This window comes from Coenobita brevimanus, chromosome 48 (assembly GCF_032717465.1).
Source record: "Coenobita brevimanus isolate Jiangsu-jjx chromosome 48, ASM3271746v2, whole genome shotgun sequence".
Lineage (NCBI taxonomy): Eukaryota > Metazoa > Arthropoda > Malacostraca > Decapoda > Coenobitidae > Coenobita > Coenobita brevimanus.
The window spans coordinates 680,001-692,740 of NC_137001.1; the positions used below are offsets into that span (position 1 = coordinate 680,001).

A 12,740-nucleotide genomic window follows, 5' to 3' on the forward strand; every position below is an offset into this window, starting at 1 on the left:
ATCTGTCTATCTGTCTATGTCTCTATCTACAGGCGGCCCTCCACATTCGCTGAATCAACTTCCACGGGTCTCGCAGATGCATGGTTTGCCACTCTGTTGAGCCAAGACTGATTTTAATGGGTATGGTTGTAAGAACCTGGGGTAAATATGTAGTTGATGACTTAGTCATCAGATATTTGTGATATTTTCTGCTTTCACATCCTAGATATGGCTTATTAGGTAGAGTATATGCACACTTGTTCACAGGGGGTGATTTGTGACTGTAGAGGCAATTACGTGAGGGCACACCAAATATTTGTGGAGAATCCACAATCACAGGGGTCTGTGTCCCCTTGCCACTGTGAATGTGTAGGGCCGCCTGTACGTATATATATATATATATATATATATATATATATATATATTTATATATTTAATTAGTTATATATATATATATATATATATATATATATATATATATATATATATATATATATATATATATATATATATATATATATATATATAGTAATCCCTCCACTTTCCGATGTAATAGAGACAAAAGCATGTCCGGAAAGTGGGCCCCAGCCTCCTGGACTTGTACTTATGGACCTTAACTTACCCTGACTCAGAGAAACACCTATACAACTCCCTCTGGACATGCATAACACCTATTTAAGACCTAAATCACACCAGTAAGGGACATAAAAGACTGAAATAAATGCAAAAGAACCAGAGAATGAGGTTTTAGAGGTGAGTTTATACAATATTAAACATTCTGGGTACTTAAAACAAGTTCCTGGCTCCTGGACTGGTACTTATGGACCCTAACCTAGCCTAACTCAGAAAAACACCTCCCTACTGCACATGCATAGCACCTAAGAGCCTATTCACACCAATAAGGGACATAAAAGAGTGAAATGAGGTTTCAGAGGTAAGTATGGAAAATACAGTACAATATGAAACATTCTGGGTACTTACAGCAAGTCCCTGGCCATCTCGATGAATAACCCACCTCCTCTCAGACTCTGACAGTAAAAAGGAGTACCTGAAGCACCTGCAGTACACTGTACATGAAGTCTTGCACTGAACTTAGTCATTTGCACTCAGAATTCCTTTCTCTTAACACTGCGCACTCTAGTCTTACTTGCGCTTTATTGCACCTTAATGAAATAAGTGTTGCACTCTGCACTTAAATCTTTGCACTCATAAATCCGTTTTCTTAACATTACACACTCTGGTCTAATTTGCACTCCACTGAACATCAATAAAATCAGCGTTGCACTCTGCAATTTAGTCTTTGGACTCACAATTCTAATTTCTTAACACTACACACTGTTTTCTTCACTGCACAACACTGTAAATTCCCGTGTGGTCCAGTGGAGAGTTCTTGTCATTTAATCCGCGCCGTCCCGGCGACGTGAATTCACGTCCACACATGATGTGCACTCATGTCCCAGCGACGTGAATTAACACGGCAACATTGCAAGGTCCCTAATTTGCACAATTTTCAATTTTTGAGAGTGATTTCACAAGTGATTTTTGGCACATATACACGGGACACCTTCCTCTATTCCTCTACAAGATGCCAAGCAGGGACAATGCCTTACACCGCATAACCTGTCCCCCCCCCCTGCACGCCATTGTCTCGGCAATTCACCTGTTACCAGTGACCTGGCCAATAAAGACATTCAGGGCCAGAGTGATTCCCCAATCGATGACAATGTGGAGGACAAAGTTTACATAGCACTAGAGGAAGAAACAGTCAGAAATGATGATCAGGTAATGTAGGAAAAAAAAGGTCATGGATGGTGATGAGTTAGTGAGTGAAACAATGCTTATAATGCCTATATTACTGTTTGAAAACCAATATACTCTTGTACTACATATAAATTCGTACCAAGTAAATAAATAAATACTGTTTATGAGTGGATAAAATAGTTACCTTCCCATAGAACTCGTTTTCTTTGATGCCAGCCTGTTAGAAAAAGTCAGGTAAGGAAGTACTCATACCTAAATCGAGTATATTAAACCTCAGGTGAGCGATTTCTCTATGAATTTTCGATGTTTCTCACCAAAAGGGGATGTTTGAGCCAAAAAAAAAAAAAGGTCCAAAAATGTCAGGACTGGGGCATACCACTGCCCAGAAAACGTCAGGATGGGGCAGGTTAATCACTGTCAGAGTCTGAGAGTAGCTGAAGCAGGTGGCCTAGGGGTGCGTCGCTGGGTCATGGTGATATACTACCCACTGCAGATGACTCTGCAGACAGGCGCAAACTCACGTCCAGTGGTGACTCCACCATGCCTGATGTGCTGGGCTGTGGCTTGGAGGATGAGGGCTTGTCTTGGGGAGGCAATGGTGTGGAGCCAGGCTGGGCACAGTGGGGGACACGGGTCTGAAAAAGCTGTCAATGGTTGATTGACGCAAGGAACGACGATTTTGGCAATTAATGATGCACTGCCTGAAAGCGTGCACTACCTCTACAAGTCCCAAGGGCCCCATCTCCCTGTTGCAGTCCGGGTGTTCCAGGTAGTCGAGAACGAACTCTACATGTTCCTGGAGTGCGCTCAACTTGGGGATGGCTGGAGTAGTGTCACACTGAGAGGAGTCCGAATCATCGTCGCCTTCCTCGTCAGAATTTTCAAGCTGGGAACTGACACCTGCAGCTGAAGATGCGATCTCGAAATCAGACATGGTCTGATACCCAGGATCGCCCTCGTCATCATCCAACCACTCACGCACTTCGTTCACATCAACATCGTCACCATGCGCACGTAGATGTGCATGGAAGTCATCCATGTCAAAACCTAGGAAGTCATGGTCCACATCCATTCCGAGAAGCAGACAAGACCAACCACTTTCTAGAGTCTTGACAGGGACTTCCTTCCATGCACTGGCCCAGTTGTAGATTGCAGACTTGATGTTGTTGCGGCGAAGGTTTTCCAAAGTCTGCTGGCCTCGCATGTCCCTTCCCTCCCTGCACTCGTCCTCGTCCTCGAGAACAACCATCACCTCGTCCAGGAACTTATGTTGGTACAGCCTCTTCATTGCCACGATCACTCCTTGGTCCATTGGCTGGATGAGAGCAGTTGTATTAGGTGGCATAAACAGTCACCTAATGTGCCCATTCTCAGCCACCAAGTCCTTGTTGCATGGGTGAGCAGGTGCATTGTCGACGAAAAGGAGGGCCTTTACCTGGTCGTGCGGGATTTCCAGTTTCTTCATCTGGTAATGGATGACCTCCTTGACGAAATGGCAGTGGAACCAGTCTTTGAAGATGTGGGCAGTGAACCATGCCTTCAAAGAATGGTACCAAACGACATGAAGGACATCCATCACCCCACGAAGACACCAAGGCTGCTTTGCATGGCCAAAAATAACGGGCTTAAGCCGGTGCATGCCGTTAGCATTGGCACAACACAAAGCAGATATCCGTTGCTTGGAGAACTTGCTGCCAGATACACGCTTCTCCGTCTCCATGGTTAGAGTGTTCGTTGGCAAAGAGCGATAGAATAAACCAATTTCGTCAGCGATGTAGTCTTGACTGAGAGTGAGGCCCTCCCTGTTGATGAAGCACTTCACCTTGTGCCAAAACTCCTCTACACCATCCTCGTTGGCATCCAAAACTTTGCTATGGGCCTCACGGTTGATAAGGCCATGTCATAACTTGAATGCAAAGCGTCAACCCTCGGATGCCTTGAAGTCTGGGTTGTTGTGAAGCCTTGCGAACTTCTCAACAGCAGCCTTCAGCTCCGTGCCATGCACCAGCACACCAGCAGCAAGTTGCTGTCGATACCAAATCAATGTGGAGCGGTCGACTTCAGCATACCGAGGAGTAAACATCATCTTCCTCTCCACGTTGTGTTTGTTCTTCAACGAGAAGTCAGCAGTGTACTGCATGAGTTTGTCGTGGGATCTCTTGTTATCAGACCAGGTTGAACTCATGGAGGATGTGTAAGGTTGACCATCCCGTGTCCACCTTGTCCAATATCTCCCTCTCCTTCTCCAGAGTCAAAACCACTCTCTTCCTCTTCTCAGGCAGTGGGGTCATCATCACACACACTAACAGGAGGCAGGAGAGCAGCAGCAGAGCCTGCAGCAGGTAGGGCACAACCACAAAAGTAAGCACGTGGGCGGCCATGATGACAAGCGTGCACTCACAACAAGAGACAGGCGGTAAGTGGGGAGGATGCACAGGCGCTCTAGCAGACAGCGGTGGAACTACGCACCAAAACACAGCTGGTCCACGCCGCGTGTGCCGAGTTCAAATTACGGGGGAAAAAAGTCGGATCTTTTTCTAATTTTTTTTCGATTTTTGGGCCATTTTGGGAACATTGAATCCTGGGACCAAAATATCCGGTAAGTGGGGGTGTCCGGAAAGTGGGCGTCCGGATAGTATGGGGATTACTCTCTCTCTCTCTCTCTCTCTCTCTCTCTCTCTCTATATATATATATATATATATATATATATATATATATATATATATATATATATATATATATATATATATATATATATATATATATATATATATATATATATATACAGTAATCCCTCTATTATCCGATGTAATAGAGCCAAAGGCATGTCCGGAAAGTGGTCCCGTCCAGAAAGTGGGCCCCTGGCTCCTGGACTGGTACTTAAGGACTCTAACCCAGCCTAACTTTGAAAGTCACATAAATAACACCCTACTGGACATGCATAGCACCTATTTAAACCTATTTAAGACCCTATTCACACCAATAATGGACACAAAGCATGAAATAAATGAAAAGAAACCAAAGAATGAGGAATTAGAAGTGACTGTACCTCAGCCAGAGTACTTACAGCAAGTTTGTGGCTGCCTTTTCTAAGGTTTTGGCAGTGTTGAAAATGCTCTTGAAGCACGTACAGTAATCCAGTGTTGTGCTGCACTTAGTTCTTTGCACTGTGAGTTATAATTGTTTAACCCTTAAACCGCGGTGTTGTTTTGGCTTGACCTGCGTGTCCCGCTAGGATATTCGCGATCTGACAGACTTTGTAAAAATATTTGCCAAAAATCAGTTATTAGTCCTAGAATATTATAATTTTATAAGCTTATGGCACATACCTTTAGCTTTCTCCTGGGATGTTTGTTGAGCCTTCGTCGAGTACCGTAGGACTTGTGGAGACTTCTGAAGTTGGGTAACGAAGTCTCCACTTTACACTTCCCGACAACCCGTAATATGATTACCACAGCCTGATATTATCACTAGAAACACTATTCTATGATTTTCAAATAGTTTGGAAATTATACTCCCCCCCCCCAAAAAAAAAGAACACCTTGAAAGCAATGAAAATTACAAGTGCATATGACCTTCCCACTTGCCCTCGTTTGCCACTGGTATTCTGTCATTTATTATTCATAAAAATACACTCTATATTTGTAGTACTATATAACACTTATATATCTGCAGTCTTTATCCATAAGTTTCCTTCAGTAATAGTAGTTTATTGTCACTGTAGGCATTCAATTTCTCTTTCAGTAAAATACGTAGCATTCACTTTTTCGTCCTGTATACCAGCCTTGAGAGTGAAGCTGTCACTTTCACCTCCACTTTCATAACTCATAGTAGTAATTAAATTAATGTTGAAACAACAGTCATAGCGAGAGTGCTCATTATGTAAATATGCGCTAACATTATGCTAAATATAATCGTAAGGCCGGTAAATATGTGATAACAGTTATATAAATTGGAAACGGGTATAATGGTAGTGGAAAAGTATTATGCAAGTTGAAAAGATGAAATGTATGCTGAAACAACAATCATAGCGAATCATATGTGACTGAGTTTGGCGATTTCGCTATGCTCGCTTAATGGACAATGCTTATTTCACCTGTATTTTTGTATGAAAACCAATATATTCTTGTACTACGTGTTTTTTTGTTCCAAATCAATAAATATTTACCTGTTGTGAGTGGTTTCCCATACTAATCCCTACCATAGAAAACGTGGCAGCCACAGCACACCTCCACTGAATACAGTATTGTCCAGGTGTACGGAGGCTTACTTGTTTAGGCCACTTTTAGACCCAAGTGACCACTTGTTGATTTTCAGTTGTTTCTCACCAAAGGTGGAGGCTTGAGCAAAAAAAAAAAAAAAAAAAAAAAAAAAAAAAATGCCAGGATTGGGGAGGGGGGGTCAGTGGTGGAAAATCTGCCGGGACGCGGCATGTTAATTTCTTCCTGTCTCTGTCATTTACCTTCGTTTTGTCTATTAATTTATCCTTCAGTCTTTCATCCTCGTCCTCTGTCTATACCTTCCACCATTCTTCTAAGCAGATTGATTCTGTTTTCTCCTTTCCTTCCTTCCTTGCCTTACCCCTCCTTCCACACCGTACACTCTCTTTCGCCTCCCCCCCCTTTTTTTTTCTTGTTTCCGTCTCTGTCACAGCTGCTTTGCTGTCTCGATGCTCGTGTGTTACAGAATGAAGTTCTGTACACTACCCCTTTTCACCTTCATCACAGTCTCTCTCTCTCTCTCTCTCTTAGCTTCACCTTCATCACTTTTGCCTCATGTTTTCAAAGGGCTTAGAATTATTGCAAAAATGCCAAGCCCTTCCCCCCACCCCCCAAGCAGTTTTGGAGTTCTATTGGGTTATGCTTGGGAGAGAGAGATTTCTGATCATGGAAGGGTTACCTCATAGAGAGAGAGAGAGAGAGAGAGAGAGAGAGAGAGAGAGATTTTCATCCTTTTGCAGCTTATATACCCATCAACTCAGAGTGGGAGAGAGATTTTCATCCTTTTGCAGCTTATTTACCCATTAGCTCAGTAGCAAAATAAGATGATCCTATGGACCTATCATTTCCATAGCTCATTATTGTGACTAGCACATATTCTTCTGTTAATCTCGTTACAGCTCAGCGTTTAAGATAGAGAGAGGGCAGTTTTAAGCATAGTTAAGGTGAACAGAATATGCGTATTCCCAGAAGATCTTCACTCCGCTTCCCCTACCTGTGCCATCTCTATCTCCTCTCTACTCCCTCCTTCATCCAGCTGCAAGTGCGAGGAGGTCTCCATACTTATCCCCCTCCCTCTGCATCTCTCCGTCAGCTACGGGTGCGAGGAGGACAGGAACCACACGGGGTTCTTCCTGCACTACCGCAACCTGACGGATGAGATGTTTCAGGAGGACCCCATCATCAACTGGCAGGCGGTGCTGTGGGTCAACAGAACACTGCCACTGTGGGCCATACAAGTGGCCGTTGCAACAGTATCACTGTCAGAAGCCATTCTGTTAGCATATCTAAGCTACAAGGTGAGTTATTACACTTGATGTCATTTATAGTTCAGAACCTAGTTAGCTGGAGAACTAGTTTATGGGACAGTAAAATGTGGATAGAAGGTAATAAGTGAAATAATTAAAAGGATAGTGAAATAATGGAACTACACACTAATAATGATAACAGTTTGTCGGCAGTCTTCAGGGATTAATCTTTAATTCATTTGCTGTGATGGTACTAACATAAGAATCTGGCTGTGTTGCTTACCTCTGTAATGATTAAAGAATCAGGTAATTCTCAGATTTCCAGTTGGTTTGGATGAGTAATCAGGTAATTCTCAGAGTTCCAGTTGGTTTGGTTTGCCTCACCCAAAATGCCTGTCTTACCCTCTTCCACTCTTTTCCACTTACATGGCCATGCTAACTCTTCCACACAAACCATCACTATGCTGCACTGCCAAGCTCATGAAAACTCAGTGAGCATTGTCATATTGAATTTTCTTTTTTTTTTAAATCTTTTTAAATCAAAGATTTAACACCAAGCGGGAGAAATAATTTATATGTGCAAAGCTTGCTTGAAGCGCTACGAAGATTGAGGGGTATTTGAGGATTCATTGAGCTACTGAACACTTACTGGCAAGGATCTTGTTCCATTTATGTTTCACCTGATTAACTACTACATGTGGGTTATTTACTGTTACTCTTAGAAAAAGATTTTGTTAAAACAATGTATATTGGCTGAAAGACTGGAGAAAGATTTGTCAGGTTTGAAAATGTAAAAATTTTCCAGTAAGGACAAGGGAATGAGAATTTTTGTGAAATTATGAGCTTTAATAAATTGTGAGAATTTTGTGAGGGAGAGCAAGTAAGAAAAGAAAGGAGGAGGACAGGAACAGTAGTATAAGGGAAAGAAAGAGAAGGAGTTAAAGTGGGAAGGGAGAGAGAAAAGAAAATGGAGAAGATAAGTGGCAGTAGAAAGAGAGATTAGGGAGTGAGAGCAAAGTTTGAGTTTAAGAGAGAGAGAGAGACAGACAGAGAGAGAGAGTAGGAAGCCAGCTCCACTTTCTCATCAAGATGTTCAATGGTACTAAATAGTAGGACTTAGTAATACTGTACTAATTATAATTACATTGAGTTGGAAGTTAGAACTTAACAAGAACTGTTCTGTAAGCACCTAATCAGTAATGCGGGGGAGGTGGTTGTGCACTGGTTAGCACATTCAGACCAAAACTAGAAGGACCAGAGTTTGATTCCCAGGCGGACCACGAGACATTAGTGCACGGTCATTTTCCTCATTATGTCCGCTCCTAGAACTGAAATAGGGACCTGGATTTGTAAATTCGACAGTTATGTGTCGCAGTCAGAGGGGAATGTATGTTGGATGCTTTCCTTGTTGATCACGGTGCTGGAGTAGGACACTTTCATGTGGTGGCACCAATATGACCAGGTGCTCTGTTCCATGGTCATGCAAATGCCCTCAAGTCCTCCCTAACCCACAGAAGGAAGCTGGTGGACTGCAGAAGGGCAGCCCCACCTTGCAGTCCACTGGGTTCACGTTCAGTTGTGCATAGCGTTGCAACTATTACCACTACTACATTTCAGTCACACGTAGGATACTCTGCCCTCCATCATATCTCATGTACCTTATTTTTCCAACCCCCAGGCCAGGTGACGTCCTTATTAGTTCATTTTTGCTGCTACCAGATGACTTAATTCAGCTATATTAAGGATCCATAGTAGTAAAGTAAATAATTAAGGCTATATTTAACCCCCCATAAGGTGATGAGTACTGTGAATACTTTACCGGACTCAGTGGGGCAATCCTTTGTCTTCTGCATCTAGTTCTAGCCATCTCATTCTGAAGATGGATGCCAACATGTGGTGGCACACCAATATTACTGGGCAGTGAAACTGTCTGGTTACACAAAGGCCACTCAACTCCTCCCCACCCTCTCATCCCCCGCAAGGAGGATGGTGGTCAGGGAAGGGTGATGACAGCATTGCCACCTGGAGAGAATGAGTTCCAATATGCTACGTACAGGGAGTCCTGTTGGCATGTTCCAGGTCATACTTAGGATAATTTTGAGCAATAAATACTATATCAACATCGATCCAATTCTCAACGGTTACCATGCTGAAGTTATTGATGGATGTTATGGACAAAAATAATCATCCTCATAATTCATCCACAGTGTCATCAGTATTTGTTTCTCAGTAACGGTTGAGAATTGGGCCCATAATTACTCAGAATTATCCTTAGAATCCTAAACTTTCTAACAGATTTATAGCTGAATAACCTGTAGCATATATGTCTGTATCTAACAGTACAGTTTGTGTATCTGGTAGTAAAATTAAATAAGGTATATAATTTTACAAAATATCTGCAGTTAATAGATATGCTCTGGTATTAACACAGCATGTAGGAGTAATATTCATATATCTAATATTAAGGGTTCCCTCTGCTATTAATTCTCTCTTTCTTTCATTTAGGGCAACATATGGCAAACTCTACGGTCCTTCCATTTCCTGCTAGAGCTGATCAACAGCATACCCTTTATACTTACGGTGGGTAGTGTGTGTGTGTGTGTGTGTGTGTGTGTGTGTGTGTTTGTCAATGTGGATTTGCTGGATAGCATCAGGAGGAGCACCTTGAAATGAATTAGTCATGAGGAAAGAATGGAGAATGAGAGATTGAGTAGGAAAGTGTATGCTAGTGAGGTGTAGGAGGAAAGGGGGAAGCTGAGGATGTGACGGAGGGATGGGTTGGAGAGATATATGAGTGAGGAGGTTGTCAGAAGGAGAGAGGACAATTTAATGACAGAGAAGGTGAGATGGAGGCAGTTTGTTTGTGGCCACCCCTTCCTGGAATAAAGTGTTTGGATATGATATTATGTATCTCATATTTATACATATACAGGGAGTCCCCGATACACAAAGCCCCAATATACGAAAATTCGAAGGTACGAAAGTGAAAAATATAGGACAAATTCCCCTAAACGAAAGGCATATGCTTCGATGGTACAAAAAGCACTACGAGAAAATCATTCAAATTTGGCGCGCAACTGACCACAGCATCACTATCGTGTATGGCAAGGCAAGCAACTATCTCTGCTTCGTCCCAGTCTGTTCCCGCTCCCTGGCTGTGTAGTGTGTGCTTTCTGTACCCCGAGAATCTTTTGCATCTTGCATCATGCCACCCAAACGTTCTTCACCGTCATCATCATCTATGGAGTCTCTCAAGAAGAAGCAACACCAAAACCTGATGCTGGAATGCAAGCTCGAAATTATGAAGAGGCATGAGGAAGGCCAGGGCTTGAGTGAGATTGGGCCTCACCTGTATATAATGGACAGTATTGTTTTCTATTTTTTACTCAGTAATTTGATAAATAAACAACGGCTTAAAGTTCATTCAGCTTTTATTAACATTTCTGCTGTAGATTTAAGAGCTTACAACCAGCCTAGTACAGTACAGGGTAGTTAGTTGAAGTTTTTTTTTGGGGGGGGGCTCCTAAAATACATCTCCTCATTTTCTTAAGTTTCTTACGAGGAAAAATGCTTCAATATACAAAAAATCGATTTACGAAAGATTTTAAAGGTACCTAACCCTTTCGTTTATCGGAGACTCCCAGTATCTTGTACACCACTAACAGTATAATGTAATTCAATGTAGTTCAGTGGAATTTTATGTAACTTTATATACGATGTTCCTGCCTTTCAGATCTGTTGGTCTCCACTAAGGAACTTATTTGTACCAGGGTTCCTAAACTGCTGGCTGGCGAAACATGCCTTAGAGAATATGTTTGTGAGTACTAAGTCAACACTAACATTCACCCTCTATCTGTGTACAAGTATCTGTCTAATATTATCTGGTATTATCTCCTATTTTTGTGTTAAGGCTGCATTACTTCAATGGGACCTGCATGTGAGGTGAGGTGTGTGTTGAATATATAATGCAAATTCTGTGCATTTGGTGTTTGTCACTTTTTTCTTTTCACTCATATTGAGGCCAGATCACCTCGTTTTGAAACTAAAGGTCTCTCTCTCGTCATACTTACCTACATCTCTTTCTTTCCGTCCTTCATTCCTTTCCTTCTCCCATCCTTCCCTCCATCCTTCGCTCGTTTCCTCATTTCTCTCACCCTATATCATCTCTCCCTTCTTCCCTCCTAATCTATTTTCCACATTTACTTCCCTCTCTTGTCCATCCCATTCTGCCTCCCTCTCACCCTTTCTCTCCATCCCCCTTCCCATCTTTCTCTACTTCCTCCCGACTTTCCTTCTCCTTCCTCCTATCTTTCCGTCTCCTTCCCTCCTTATCTATCTACAAATCCACTTTCCACTTTTCAAACAAAATCTCTTTATGGTTCCACTCCCCCAGACCATCATTGCTAATTCCAAAAGGAAGAAAAATGTGTGTGTGTGTGTGTGCTTACCTACGTACAGTAATTGTTCTTACCTAATTGTATCTTTACAGGAATGAGTTAAGCTCGTACTGTCCTGTGTTTTAAACCATTTTTATCTTACATTTCCTTAAATTTATTGTTTTGACACATACGAAGTACTGTTTCATTTGGTAGCACATTCCACTGATCAATTGTCCTATTTGGGAAACTAAATTTCCTTACCTCTTTATCACCTCTCTTTTTATACAGTTTTTTGCAGTGTCTTCTTGCTGATATTTCCCCATAAGTTATATACTCATATATGTCTATTTTCTCCTTCCCTGATATGTATTTATATAGCATAATCAGGTCTCCTCTTTTCCTTCTCTCCTGTAGTGTTGGCAGATTCAGTTTTTCAAGTCTTTCTTCGTATCTTAGATCCCTTAAGCTGAATTCATACCCATCTTATAGTGGCCCTTTGAACTTTTTCAATCTTGTCCATGTGTTTCTTGAGGCGATGATTCCAGACTACTGATGCATTCTCCAGGGTTGGTCTAATAAATGATGTTATTATCTTCCTCAGCATGACTTCATTTATGTGTGTGAATACTATTCTCGTATTTGTAAGCAGTGTATACATGTTCCGTACTTCTCATTGATGTGGTCAGCCGGATATAGTCTGTTATTGATAATCACACCTAGGTCTTTCATTCTGATTTGTGTAAGGTTTTACTTCCTACCTTATAATCCCAATCTGGTTTTTTTCCACTTTTACCAAACTTGATTACATGACACTTGTCTGCAGTGAATTTCATTTGCCATTTGTTTCTCCATTCATGAAGTTTATTTATTTCTTCTTGTAGCTGTCTGCAAGAGTCTGTGTTAGTAACTCATCTTTGTATTTTTGCATCATCAGCAAACATATTTAGATAGCTTTCATTTCCAGTGTTACCGTCTGTGTCATTTATATACACTAAAAACATAATTGGTGCCAGCACCGAACCCTGTGGAACTCCACTAGTCTCTTCTCACCATGATGGGTAATTTCCCCTTAATATTGTTCTCATTTCCCTTTCTCTGAGAAAATCTTGCACTCAACAGTTCAGAATGCCTCAGATTCCTCCTAGATGGTGCA

At 41.8% G+C, this 12,740-nt stretch overlaps 1 protein-coding gene across 1 annotated transcript in view; it reads left to right on the forward strand.

Annotated features, from left to right (window-relative positions):
- The window catches only part of LOC145399245 (potassium channel subfamily T member 2-like), a 340,618-nt gene that overhangs the window by 66,937 nt on the left and 260,941 nt on the right, over nt 1–12,740 (forward strand). The window contains exons 4-6 of the mRNA XM_080271933.1: nt 7,055–7,259; nt 9,714–9,788; nt 10,942–11,025. Coding sequence (XP_080128059.1) covers nt 7,055–7,259; nt 9,714–9,788; nt 10,942–11,025 — 364 coding nt within the window. The remainder of the gene's footprint in view (nt 1–7,054; nt 7,260–9,713; nt 9,789–10,941; nt 11,026–12,740) is intronic.